We start from the raw sequence: 13,869 nt of genomic DNA on the forward strand, positions 1-13,869 counted from the left end.
ATTAAGAGCTACATTGTGAGCTTCTGATAGCAAATGTCCTCCACTTCATCATTCATACATCGGAGTCAACATCACTAAGGTGGCGGCCCCGCGAAATCAAAAGCAGCGTGGTTAACAGCCAATGGAAACGTCTTAAATTTTCTGCACAATCCACTGGCACTTCTCGACGCCAACAGAGTGCCACAAAGCCCCGTTAGGTGTGTTGGATGGTGACGCGCGGAGGAAGTCCTTCTCCTCCAGGCCCCGCCTTGCGACGGATTACGCGGCAGGACAAGGAGGCGGAAGCCATCGCCTGGAACAGCTTGGGTGACTCCCAGCAGGCGAGAAGAACCACCAACCCTTTGGATAGCACATAAATACCTAAAACCTTCCCGAAGTGCCGCGCGCAGAGAGCGGTGGCTCGTGAGGGGAGCCCAGAAGGAGGAACACGGAAGTCCCCACGGCTCTTGGGGACAGCCAGACCACAGCCTGCGGAAGGCGAGGGCTGGGAAGGGAAGCAGGATCAAGCTCCACGTGTGAGGGCCCAGCAAGGGCCACACCTGCAGGACCGGAAAGGACATCGGCACTGTGCGTTCAAAAAAGAAAAGGAAAGAAAAATTCCGGGTGACAAGTCCTGTGTGGGAACCCGGCCTTCTGTTTCTACACTCTTCTCTTCAATGACTGTCATGTTATTTCTCTCTCCTTTTGATGGATGTTTTAGCCTGAGCTGTCATTAGTTAAATTAATTTCCTCGCAAAGATAGTGGAATGAGGTCCACAAAGACAAATCTTATGAGACTGTAAAAACAGACCATAATTTGGAGGAAATTTAGATGTGTTCCCTGCTCTTGTCATCACTGCAGAAGAACACTTTAATTTGATATGAATTCCTCAAGAGAAACTTTAAATTAACTTAGATTTAGCTGTGTTTGAGGGATAGCAATTCAAAGCAACAAAATAAAATACTATTTGCTGACTCCAGTGTTTCTATGTTCCCGCTTCTATACGTTCTTTTTTATTTTCTGCTCAGGCTAAATAAATGCCAATATTCACCTTGAAAGAGTCATCATAAAGTAACTCCCTTGGGATATAAAAATAGCCTCCTCTTATCTTCCATCCAAACGGTGTCAGATGAAGTTAAAAGACCTGGTAAATGTGCAAAAATCTGCTTATGTGAATTATTTTTTCCTGGGATAACTGAGCAGCCATCACCTAAGCTGTCAGGATGCACAGAGAGATGCAGACTGTTTTATAACCTAAGAGTAGGGCACAGGTTTTGAGGGGTGGGGAGTGGAGAGGGGACCTGGCGATAGGCAAGGGGGGAGGAGAGGAAGGGTGCAGAGGCCACAGATTCCCCAACAGGCAGCGCCAGCAACGGCCTCAGGGACATCTGGTCCAGCCTTCAGGAAGAGAGGAGGCCCAGGGCAGGGCCAGACCAACGGGCCATCCAGGACCACAGACCTCCTCCAGCCTTCTGGCCTCACTGCCTAATATCAACAGGCCTCCAGTTCTTACCACTTTCAGGAAGTTTAACTCAAACCTCTTTCGTTAGAAAATCCTATTCCTTAAACAGTCACCTACGTTGTCTGTTCTATGGTCAGGCTTGGCCTCTGTGAGCACTCATGGGGTGTGCCCCAAGTTTGCACGCTGGCGATTGCTCCTGAAATTCAGTTTACAAACTTCCTGGATTCACATGATTTTTTTTTTTAATGAGTTGGAGTCTCACTCTGTCACCCAGACTGGAGTGCAGTGGCCGCGCCCGGCCACCGCAGCCTCAACCTGCTGGGCTCCAGTGATTCTTCCGCCTCAGTCTTCCAAGTAACCGGAACTACAGGTGCGCGCTACCATGCCTGACTAATTTTTTTGATTGATTGTAGAGATGAGGTCTCGCCAAGTTGCCCAGGTGGGTCTCGAACCTGCGGGCTCAGGCAATTCACTCATCTCAGCCTCCCAAGGCATGGGATTACAGGTTGAGCCACCGAGCCAGGCTGGATTCACATCATTTGACGCCATCATCCACACACAGGCAACCTGGCTAGGCTCCCACCAGAAAGTTCCCTCTGAATGAGACTGAGGCCATACCACGACCACCTCAGATCAGGGTGACTGAGCTCTCAATGCAAAGCTGGAGGTCTTGGGAGCCAGCAAAGGCACACATCGCGCAACATCTGTGAGGGCCGAGTTCAGGGACTCGGGAGCCAGTGAAACCAGGCACCAACCAACACCCACGACAGCCAAGTTCAAGGACTTGAGAGCCAAGAAAACCAGACTTCAACCCAACACCAATGAGGACCAATTTCAAAGACTTGGGAGCCAATGAAATCAGGATAAACTCAACACCAGTGAGGGCCAATGACAGGGACTTGGGAACTAATGAAATCCGACATCACCCAACACCTACGAAGGGCAAGTTCAGGGCAGGTTTTGTGCATAATTCTTTTCACTAGTGAATCTCTTTGCAGCACGCCCTTTAATAAGAACCATTCTGAAACACAGAATTCTCTTGACATCTAAGTGGGTCCTTCCAGGTCAGACAGTCAAGTATATCTGGAATGTCTCATCCAAGTGGCTGTGGCCCTCTTAGCTGGCAACAAGCAAGAGGCTGCAAACACTCCACTGACATCTTCACATGACTTACCACCCCTCCAGCAATGTCATAATTATGACGCCTAAACTTACCCTGTTTATTTGCAGGCTACAGGAATGCATGATTGTTTATTTTTATTACAAATATTGATGGTAACTCACAGGCATTTACTTCATCGCCATTTCAAGTGAAATTGCCCATCATAAAATATCTCTAGAATTCTGATTCTGATTAGCTTCCGGAGCTGGTCCAGGGTGCGATCCTACCATTTGTCTTAATTTTATTTTGCTCTCCCTAACTGCACACACCACTTCAGGAATATCTGGAATTTTGTTTTAATTGTACAGCTTTCAACCCGCACCACATTTCTCTTTGTGTTGAAAGCATCCCGGTGATTTATCCTCATTATTGTGTAAATAGGTTTCGGCAGTTCTCAGTAAATAAAACAAAGACTGACAGGAGGAGAAGAGGGAATTTGCTTTCCTACCAATTAGAGTAGCCTTAGGCAGTACTTTTAAGAGGAGATAAATCCTGCAAATCACTAAAATGATCCTGTCACATGCACCAAATATTAAAATCGCACAGCGGCGCCCTTGGTACAGTTTGCTCTGGTTTAATGAGTTGGGGTGGGCCTAGTTGCGAGGGCTGCAGCGCACAGTTGGGGACCATTGACTGACAGCAGAGCTCACACCCAAATGCAGCTTCCCAACCTGTGTGGCCAGATGGAAAATCACAATCCGGTGGAATCTGCAGCTTTTCAACTAAGGAACATTCCCACATTATCTTTTCACTGCTTACCTGTAAAGCCCTTCCCCATACTAAAGAAATGCAAACTCTGCTTCATATTAGCTGAGGCCAAGCTTTTATGCAAAATGTATAGTTTACGTCTATTAACGGAGGAACCTGCTAATTTCTTCCGCTGGGGAAGTTTTAGGGATCTTAAAAGTAAGTTGACTTAACCCAGCGTTGCAACTCAGTTCCCTACAACAATACACCTAGTTAGCTGTCCCCTACAACGAGTAAGCTGAAGAAAACACAAAGAACTTCCAGAATTATTAATCTTATTTTTTACTATGTTTCAACATCTCATCGACTTTCTCCAGTTTCGTGGTTAAATGGTTAACCCAACTCCAAGGCAAGCAAATCCATGGACATGGTGGACGCTTGAATGCACTTTAATAAGAGTTGTGAGTTCATCGTTTCCAAGACTGGTGTGTGGCCTAGGGAGCTGGGTACATGGGCTTCCCTCATGAAGCAGTCTGGGTACTAAAGCATAGTGACTGTGTGGGAGATATATCCGTGAGGCACCACCTATGAAGTTGTAACAGCCATCAGGGGATTCATCATGGAACACAGAACTGTGGAAAGTCCTGGAACAGACAGCCCAACAGGCAGGCACAGTGTTTCATATGTTTGAACAAGTACCTTTCCTCTCTCTGCCATGGTCAGGTCTTAGCAGGTGACAATGACACTTGGTGCATTGAGCAACAAGTGTTAGCTTGTTAAAGCATCATTCTTTTTTGTTTTGTTTTTTTGTTTTGCTTTTTTTTGTTGTTGTTTTTTGAGTTGGAGTCTCACTCTGTCGCCCAGACTGGAGTGCAGTGGCCGCTCCTGGCCACCGCAGCCTCAACCTACTGGACTCCGGTGATCCTTCCACCTCAGCCTTCCAAGTAACTGGAACTACAGGCGCACACTACCACGCCCGGCTGATTTTTTATTTACTGTAGAGATGAGATCTCGCCAAGTTGCCCAGGCAGGTCTCGAACCCGCGGGTTCAGGCAATCCACTCACCTCAGCCTCCCAAGGCGCCGGATTCCAGGCTGAGCCACTGAGCCCGGCTAATGAAGCATCATTCTGAGAGTCTTTATGAGAGAGTAACTAACTATATGACAAGAACTCCCATAGCCCAAGACCCTGGGCCAGTAATGCATTAACACAAAACGAGACACATAGGACTTCAGCACAGCAAGAACTCGTGCAGGAAGGGATGCCCAGGCAGAGTAAGGCATCAGGATCCCGAGCCCTGCACCGGCGTCGCCTGCCATGCACTTGGCCTACCAGCCCCATAAACACCAACCCACATCCCAGAGACAGGGACCACTTGATGGTCTCTGGAAGTATCTAAGATTCACGGAGGATCCTCCATGAACTCACCCACATTGCCTTTCGGGATCTGGAATGAAAAACACCCAAGATTCAAAAAAGCTGCACAATTAATCGAAGAATAAATAATCCTGTGGATCGGATAAAAGTCATGGGGGCATCTCACCCTTTTCTTGACACCTTAGTTTCCGGCTCCAACCAAAGTTCCATCCCACTAGCATTAGATGGACACAGGTGCATCTACTGGGTTTGCAGGTCAACAGTGATGTATACTGGCAGGCTATGCAGTTTGAGCTAATATTTTATACAAAGACACTACCAAAACCCTAAGTTCCATTGTATATTTTCTATACAATAGGTGTTAGGGACATCAAACCCCTTGGACTGAGCTTCTCTTGTAAGGATGACCTGGGATGTTTGCAGTGCACAGCTACGGTTATTGTATTCCTCTCACTCCTTCCTCTCAAGTGCCCACCTGGCATTCCACAAGCATTTGTGCTCTGTGCTAAAGTCTGTGAATAAGGAGATTACAAAGATAGCACCCCACCCTCCCCAAGTGCAGATTAAATCCCATTGAACAATGTCAAATTGTCAAGGGCCGATGAGGAAATGTATCAGAGAGATTCCAGCGCACCGTCTTACAGGTATGTGTTGGACCATTTCCTAATGGTTCCTCTCGTGGATGAATATCCATGACACCCGAGGCAGGGGCATGTTGGGCCTCGAGGAATATGTGACTTTTGATGAGAGTAAAGCTCACCTCCTCAAAGTGCTCTGAGAAGCACTTTACTGCTGTCACGGGGAGTCCATGACCCCAGGGAACAACTTACTGGACTCTTAATTGCTACAAAAGCCATCACAGAACATTGCTGGGTGAGGACTTTGAGATGGAACTCTTGAGGAACAGAGGCAGAACCAGCAAGGTTACCAGCCAGCTAAGCCCCTCTCCTTCCTCTCTGCTCCTTCTGACCCCCAAAACCCTGTACACAATTCCAAAGGGCTCCAGAAGAGTCACTGCTACTCCAGAAGAGGGGGTGTCACACTACTTGAGACCAGTCTTGAGTTTCCCATAGTTGTTGGTTCAGGGTAACAGTGAGCTATTCAGGCAGGTTCCTCCTTTGTATTCATGTCCTTCCATCTGGAACGGCCTGACCTGATGCATCTGAGGGTGTACAAGTCCTTCAGCTTCAGAGGCCCTAGGGTCCCTGTCCTGCCTAGACACCCCAGAATCAGCTCCCCACAATATGTTTTCTCCCATAATTTTTTTTAGAGTTGGAGTCTAACTCTGTCATCCAGGCTGGAGTGCAGTGACAAGACCAGAGCTCACTGCAGTCTCAAACTCCTAGGCTCAAGAGATCCTCCCGCCTAGGCCTCCCAGAGCACTGAGATTACAGGCGTGTGCCGTCACATCTGGCCTCCAGTATTATGATCATTTGTTCTTCCCACCTCCTGCCAAATGTGCTGTGGAATACAAGGACTAAGAATATGGAGATGGATGGATGGACGGATGGACGGATGGGCAGATAAGGGGTAAATATCTATGGCTAGATAGATCTACATAATATAATATAAATACGGCTTTGTAGACGCTGCCGCCTCGAGCCTTTTCCATTCAGCCATGGTCAACCCCACCATGTACTTCGACATCACCGTCGACGGCGAGCCCTTGGGCCGCGTCGCCTTCGAGCTGTTTGCAGACAAAGTTCCAAAGACAGCAGAAAACTTTTGTGCTCTGAGCACTGGAGAGAAAGGATTCGGTTATAAGGGTTCCTGCTTTCACAGAATTATTCCAGGGTTTATGTGCCAGGGTGGTAACTTTACACGCCATAATGGCACTGGCGGCAAATCCATCTATGGGGAGAAATTTGATGATGAGAACTTCATCTTGAAGCATACAGGTCCCAGCATCTTGTCCATGGCAACTGCTGGACCCAACACCAATGGTTCCCAGTTTTTCACCTGCACTACTAAGACTGAATGGTTGGATGGCAAGCATGTGGTTTTTGGCAAGGTGAAAGAGGGCATGAATGTTGTGCAAGCCATGGAGGGCTTTGGGTCCAAGAATGGCAAGACCAGCAAGAAGATCACCATTGCTGACTGTGGACCACTCTCATAAATTTGACTTGTTTTATCTTAAAATAAAAAAATATATATATAATATAAATACATATATACAGACACAGCTCTATCCATCCATCCATCCTTTCAAGCAGGAACGGTATTTTAATCACTTTAACTCAAACTAATAGATTTTCAATAAATACTTCTTGAATGGGTAAATGAATGCATAACTAGTAATTCCTAAAGGAACAGAAGTGATTCCCTAAACAGTTCCCCATGTTGCAATTACAAATTTTCAGGGAAACAGACATAAGTTTATCATAAGGAAACATTTCTGAAGAAAAGTCAAATCTATCCACAAAATGAGGATTCTACCACCAAATACGTTAGATAAAAAGAAAGATCAAGACTGTCTTCCCAGGGTGAATGCATCCCCCCAGGTCGTGCTCTTTGGGATGAGGTGACTCTGGATCCCAGAGCTCTGCCCTCAGTTTTTCCCTGCCCTTGTCCTTCTGTTGATTTTGGACTGCAGACTCAAAGGACGGCGCAGCTCTGTCTTGGCCTTGATAGCAAACAGAGGGCCCCTGCAGGACCCTGGGGCGCACTGTGCAAGATGGCAGCCACAGTCACAGGTGGAGACTGACTGCGTGGAAGAGGCTGGTCCCAAGGGAGATGTGCTGGGTGTGTCCAATGCACACTGGATTCCAAAAACTAGCAAACAAGATCAAATTTAAAATATCTCAATAATGTTTATGTTGATCACGTATTGAAAGGACCACCTTTTGGCTACATGGAACGAAACACAATTTATTATTAAAATCCATTCCACTTGTTTCTTTGTACTTTGTGAGCGTGACAACTAGAAAACTGTAATGGCACTTGGAATTTTAAATGGCTTGCATGCGTGGTTTGCACCTTCTGTCCACTGGCCAGTGCTGGTCTAGCAAGCGGGCCGGGTCACTCCAGGGAGTGCCCACTGACCTGGCCTCACCATTCCACGAAGAAGCAAGGACCGAAGACCATCCCAAGCCCTCACACAACATCTCTAGAGAATGGCAGTCCCTCCCCTTCCGCCGCCCCCTGAAGACCACACAGCTCAACGAGAACCAGGGCCCTGGCCTCTCCCTCCGAGACGGTGGCAGGGAAAGAAGCTGGCTCCCAACCCTCACAGGCCCTGGAAACCCTAGGCCAGACCCGCCTCCACCCAGTGCAGCAACCTCTCCCTGGAGGCTGCCCTCGTGGGTTGGGCCCCAGAGGTGGTATTTGTTTCATTAATACAACGCTCAGACATTCAAACACTGCTTCACATTCTACGGCGATTCCAAAAGTGATTTCCACAATATGATTTACATACTAGCCGAGTGTAAATTTAGAATAATTTGGCCTGAATGATCCTTACTAGAATAGATGGCCACAAGAAAAGAATGGTGAATAAAAGCAGCCTTACTCAGAATCTAAGCAATTTGCTGGCAAATACAAGCAGCATTTCCCCAGATTATAATTTACACTGTATTAACTGTCAAGAGCGCTTTTGAGAAATATAGATAACAATTCAGATGCAATCGATAGGGAGTGACAGTTGATTTTAAAGCTTAATGCAAGACAAGAAAGAAATGACTGAAGCATCAGCTCTGGAAGAATAAATTTGTTTTGTATTTGATTTTTGTGTTAAATTTATTACTGCCAAGAAGAGCTCTCTTTCAATAATATTAAGAACAAGATTGTGAAATTGCAACATGTTCGTCTCCTACAGTTTTCACAGCATTTCCAATATAAAATGATACCCTGCTCAGTACTATGTATAGATCCGATTAAGCCGCTGCAGGTTCCTCTAAGTTGGAGCTTCCCCGCCCTGTATGGGCTTCCTTTTTTCCCATCTCTGGGGCGACAGAAGACTCTGTTTGGGTGCTCCCATGAAGCAGGGCCTCTCCTGGGTGCTGACCCATCCTGCTGTGAGTCTGGAGAGGGGTCCCGAAGGGTTAGGAGGATGCCCCTCATGCTGCAGTGGCCTTAACAAAAGCCTCATTTCTAGAAAACGGCCCACAGTTGGCAGTTTCCAAGAGGGGCGAGTTCAGTGAAAACAAGAATTTGAAAAAAAGGTCAGGATAACGCTCCATGGTTTGATTGAGAAGGGTTGGTGTATCCTTGTCATAGTCAATAGAAGCTTTTTTTCAGTTCTGTCAAAATGTCCAGTATATATAATCTTAGGGCTTGATGTTCCTTCTGTGCAATACCACAGGAAACTTACTTGACAAATACCAGGGAAAAAAAATGCTCCCTTTTAGCCCAACTCTATTATACTTCTTATTCTCTCCCTCCAGCTGGGGTTGCCTCTTCGCAGCCCTGCACACACAAAAACCCACCAGCGTGGCCAGAGATGAAATGATGAAAGTTGCCACAGTTCAAACTTATCCATACTTCTCACTTATGACATGATTGATTTTCCTTCAGAGTGCTCAACTACGGGATTGTCTCCTTTCTTTTTTCACTGTGGAAACAGCTCATGTATACAGCCTTGGCCTGCCAGAGAAGGGGGAAGCGGTTGACATGTAGAAGAACAACTGAAATGAATACGGATGAAATTTGAAAGTGCAATTTTCCATCTGTCAATCACCTTTCAAAGGGACCCCGTTAACCACCAATCGGGAGGCCCTGGGTAAGGCCGTCCCCATTTGCGGCTCCCCATGCAAAGTCCCTTGGCCTCATTAATCAAGATATTAGCTGCTGATCAAAGTTTTGCACAGGTACCCAGCACTGACTCAGAATGCTCCAGGAATATTTCATTAGGTTTCTCAAGGCGCTATTGATAATTTATATTTCTGAATTAAAACAAATGGTCCCCTTTTAAACAGAATTTGATTAGGTAACGACAAAAATCTATTTCTCTCACTCTGGTGATGGTATGCAGTGGGTCTCTTCCCTGAGCTGCCTCAGAAGAAAATGTGAGGTGCTCTCACATTAATAATAGATGGTCACCCCAACCCTTCCTGGCCGCAGCGCCAAGATGCCTCGAAATACAGCCAATTAAGGTTTATTTAATTATTAAGGTTGAATAAATAACAGCGAAACATGTTAAAAATCTTTCAGTTTCAGTCAATCATAATAAAAAATTAATGAGACTGGATAGAGAGCCATAAAAACTGATAGACTGCGATCGTGAATTATAAATTGGTATTGATTTTTTCCTTTGCAATAACACTCTCAGGTAATCGTACGTTGTCACATGTAAAGTGCACTCTCCTGGTTGAGACTAATATTAAGTATCAAATATAGATGAGACAGAGGCATTTATGACACTTCAGATTTCACAAACAAAAAGCAAAAAATACAATTTGTGGAATAATAGCAGCACTGAACAGAGAATCCTAGGGTGTTTATGGGAGCCGGCCGGGACCCCACTGAGCCGTGGATTCATAAGACACAGCTACCTTATTCTTCTCCTGCCATTTTTCCTCTGATATGTTACCTTGTTAGTATCACTAAGAAAAGCATAAATATTTTTTATTATTTGTGAGGCTCATCCTGTCTTGCTTAATAGACAGGCCACATGGAGTTAAAGCCATATTATATGACCTGGTGCAGAAGTGATCATTCAAAAACCCAGAGCACATATTTTATACCGCCTGGCTTTATTAATTCTAAGCCCCCAAGAAATAGTGGGAGGATTTTCCAGCTTTCTGTTTATTGAAGTAACATGGAAACAAATAAGACATTTCCCTAGGCTAGCTCAGATAAAGTGGACAATTACTATTGGCATTCCGCATGTAAATATTTAACACTTCACAGCTAGTTTGCACCTAAATACCCATTAGATGTTGCTACAAGCCTGGACACCATTTCCCAGCAGAGCTACATGGGCCGTCCTGGGCAATGGTTATTGGATTAGGGCGAACACAAATCTCGTTCTAAATAGCGCTGGAAGGGGACTCAGCCTGGAGGAGAAGGGGTGTACCTGAACGGATGGCTTCCTTGAGTGACACAAACCAACTCCGCCAAGAAAACTCAGACAAAGCCAGTATCTGCGCCACTACTGCCGCTGGCCTGGCTAATTGATAACCCGTTGCTGCAGTTCGTTAGTGGCGTTGATCAGATTTCCCTCGTGTGGGGAGAAACATAGAGGAGACGTCATGGGCCAGCTATGAGCACATATGGCTGCCCGTCTGAGTTCTGTTTCTGCACCTTTGAGAGACGCAAGGCCACTATCCTTTTAGGACACGAGTGTGTGTGCCAGTCTGCAACCAATATGTATGACCCATAAATCAACTCCTTGCAAATTCTAAAGACAAGGTGACAGCCTCTTTAAATAAGTTCTTCTTCTTAAAGATACACTAAAAGTATATTTTTAATGAGCAAATGAAGTCAGCAAAAAAAAAAAAAATGTGGACATTCCTACCCACTCTGATTTTAAGCCCAGACGATTAAGATTTTCATTCTGAATTAAAAGTTTTTCTGCCCCTTTGCTGGAGTGCTTGGAACTCAGAAACAGTTGGAATGGAATTAGTTTTCCTAGGGGGTGGCTCTTTCATCATCATTTAATTTTCTCAGGACTGGGAAATGCCACTGCCCAGAGCCCAACTGTCTCCACGTGGCTGCCCTGTATGGATGAGGCTGGACACAAGATGCTGAGCCCCTCTGCATGGGTCTCTCCTGCGAGGAGGCAAACCCTAGAGCCATGAGCCAGAGGATCCACAGCCTTCCTCTGAGCTATGAGCCGTCCACACCAGCGGCTCCTTCCTGGACATCCTTCGTGTCCACTTCTGGATTCCATCAACCATTGAAAGCAACTCGGACCACCACCTCTCAGGCCTCCAGCTGGCCCTGCTTTCCCAAGAGTCCCCAACCCTCTGCCATCTACCCTGTGCTCTTGGAAAAGGTCCTGGGGATGACACTCCCTGGGAACAGAAGCCACTGGTCCTGAGGATGACGCTTCCTGGGAACAGAAGCCACTGGACGGAGCATGCAGATGGTCACCCCGGCTCTCAGCAAGAAGCCACCGGCTCTTACTCACCTGGCCTGGGCCGCATCTCCTTTGCAGCCGCAGCTAAGCCTTAGACATCAGCCTAAAAACAACTCTGACCAACTATGGAAGCCAAGCCTGGAAACTGCACCATGGAACGTGGCCCAGGGAGACCGGCAGCCAGGCGGCACCGCGCACACCAGGCACCTCGTGAGCCCTGCCCAGGCTCTGCGAGGTCCTGTGCCGGCCAGGGACCCTCCACAGCACACGGTCGGCCGCCAGGGTCCAGGGTCCCTCCGGAACCGCAATGCCCACCCCTGGGCTCCCGGCCTCCAAGAGCCCTGCTCCCAGCCCTTCCCTCACTGCGCTGACCTCTGCGCTCTGGAAACAATTACTCCTGGAAGGCCTGTCAATATCATTATTTTTACAAGAAATCAATACGCCTCACAAAGTTAATGGGGGATTCAGGCAGGGAGCGTTTACCTCCTCGCTGTCAGGGGCTCAGGCTCTGCTCAGTGCCGATGACAGATCCGCCGACACCAGCAGACAGTAAGCAACGCGTGGAAAGGAGACCGGCGCTGCAGGCAGGCGTGGAGGCCGCCAGCCGCGCTGTGCTAACGAGCCCGCCCGGGGCTGGGGTCCACTCGGGCTGCGGGCCCGGGGCCACATGGGGCAGACCCCCCGAAGCTCTGCCCACGAGGCCTGTGTCGCCTCTGCGAAGGGATCCAGAGCCTGCAATTACTTGGCATGGGTTCCTTAAGCCCAGAAAGTATACACACTCAAGTCCCTTAGCTGGAGCAGGGCCTGGCACAAGAGTTAACGGCAACCGTTATCTTTAACAAAAGGGGTGGCTTCTCCTCTCCATCTCAGTCCCATCACATACTTACAGAATTTTTTTTTTAAATCTGTGTATATGACACCCCACAAAAAATATTTGCATCATATGTATATATACACATGCGCGCACACACGCACACACACACACATATTCACAAACCAAGCCAAAAATAACTACACTGACGAGTCTAAAACCCAGTCCGAAGGGTCCGAAGAGCCCTCTTCACCGCCAAGTTGGTAGACATGTACCAAATCCCAATGAAAACGCCTTACTGCCTCAACTCAGGGCCCTGTTTCTCACCCAAGCCACCGGGCATGCTGACCATTCACCCCGCTCCTGGACTGCCAGCTGCTGGCCCCCACATTCTCCTTCCCTCGCCTTCTCCTCCGCCTCTCCGGAAGCCCCAGTTATAAAAATCAAGGTTATAATGTTACCCAGAGTACAGGACCTGGGCACGCTCTAGCCCACACTGAGACAGCATCCCAAACTCCTTCCTAGACCCCCAGCCTCTTGCTCAGCCGCAGTTCTGTCTGCACACCTGTCCTCCGCACAGTCACGTGGTCCAAAGGGGCGGTTTCCGAACGGCTGCCTCCCTGCCGCAGCGCAGCAGGCCCACAGCCGGGGCACGGGTGCCAGCAGGACTGCGGCTGAGGCTGCTGACAGAACGATTCGCCCACACAGGGCTCAGCTCGGAGACTCAGGACCCGGTGCCAGCCACTAGCACGGTGTCGTGGCTGTCATGGCCCCACGGTCCACCCAAAACTCCCCACACCTGCCTTTCCGGGCACTACAGGGCCCCTGGAGAATGAGGTCAGTCCTGTATGAAAAGCAAAGCACGCCTCTGTCCCCCACACCAAACATGGCAGTGACCACAGCCCCATGGCTGTGGGAGACCGCCAGCCCCTGAGTGGGGTGTGTCAGGGCCAGGCCGGGAGCCATGGTCCCTCAGAGCTGGGTGAGGTCAGAGAGACACTCTTCACACCAGACAGGCATGAGATCCGCAGGCCTCCCCAGGCCCCACAGCCGGCTGGAGGGGAACCCGAGAGCCTCTGTCCACTGAAGAGCTTCATCCTAAGCCTCCGCTTAGAGAACTGTCCTCAGTTTACCCGACTGATTGCCCCGGATCCTCTTCTCACTCCTGCCCGGGTTTCCTCTGCTCCGCCCATTCCCCCTGGATCAATCCTCCAATCCCTCTCCTCTTCTGCCGACATCCCATTTCAAAAACCGCCACGCCCACCCAGGCTCTCCAAGCCGGGTATGGTGTCTGCAAGGCCATGCGGAAAAGGTCCCCACCCGCCCCAGCTGCTCCAGACTCCGTGGAGGGTACAGGATGGGGAGCGAGGTG

The 13,869-nt window shown here is 48.3% G+C and overlaps 2 protein-coding genes across 2 annotated transcripts in view; one reads left to right on the forward strand and one right to left on the reverse strand.

Annotated features, from left to right (window-relative positions):
* The window catches only part of LOC103260862 (transcription factor COE3), a 119,095-nt gene that overhangs the window by 60,201 nt on the left and 45,025 nt on the right, over positions 1 to 13,869 (reverse strand). The gene's annotated exons all lie outside the window — the stretch shown is intronic.
* On the forward strand, positions 6,285 to 6,791 carry LOC110595659 (peptidyl-prolyl cis-trans isomerase A-like). The gene has a single exon (XM_021712479.1). The coding sequence runs from the start codon at positions 6,287 to 6,289 to the stop codon at positions 6,782 to 6,784; it is 498 nt and encodes a 165-aa protein (XP_021568154.1). The 5' UTR covers positions 6,285 to 6,286; the 3' UTR covers positions 6,785 to 6,791.

Source organism: Carlito syrichta, unplaced genomic scaffold (assembly GCF_000164805.1).
Source record: "Carlito syrichta isolate Samal-C Ts95f unplaced genomic scaffold, Tarsius_syrichta-2.0.1 Scaffold89856, whole genome shotgun sequence".
Classification (NCBI taxonomy): domain Eukaryota; kingdom Metazoa; phylum Chordata; class Mammalia; order Primates; family Tarsiidae; genus Carlito; species Carlito syrichta.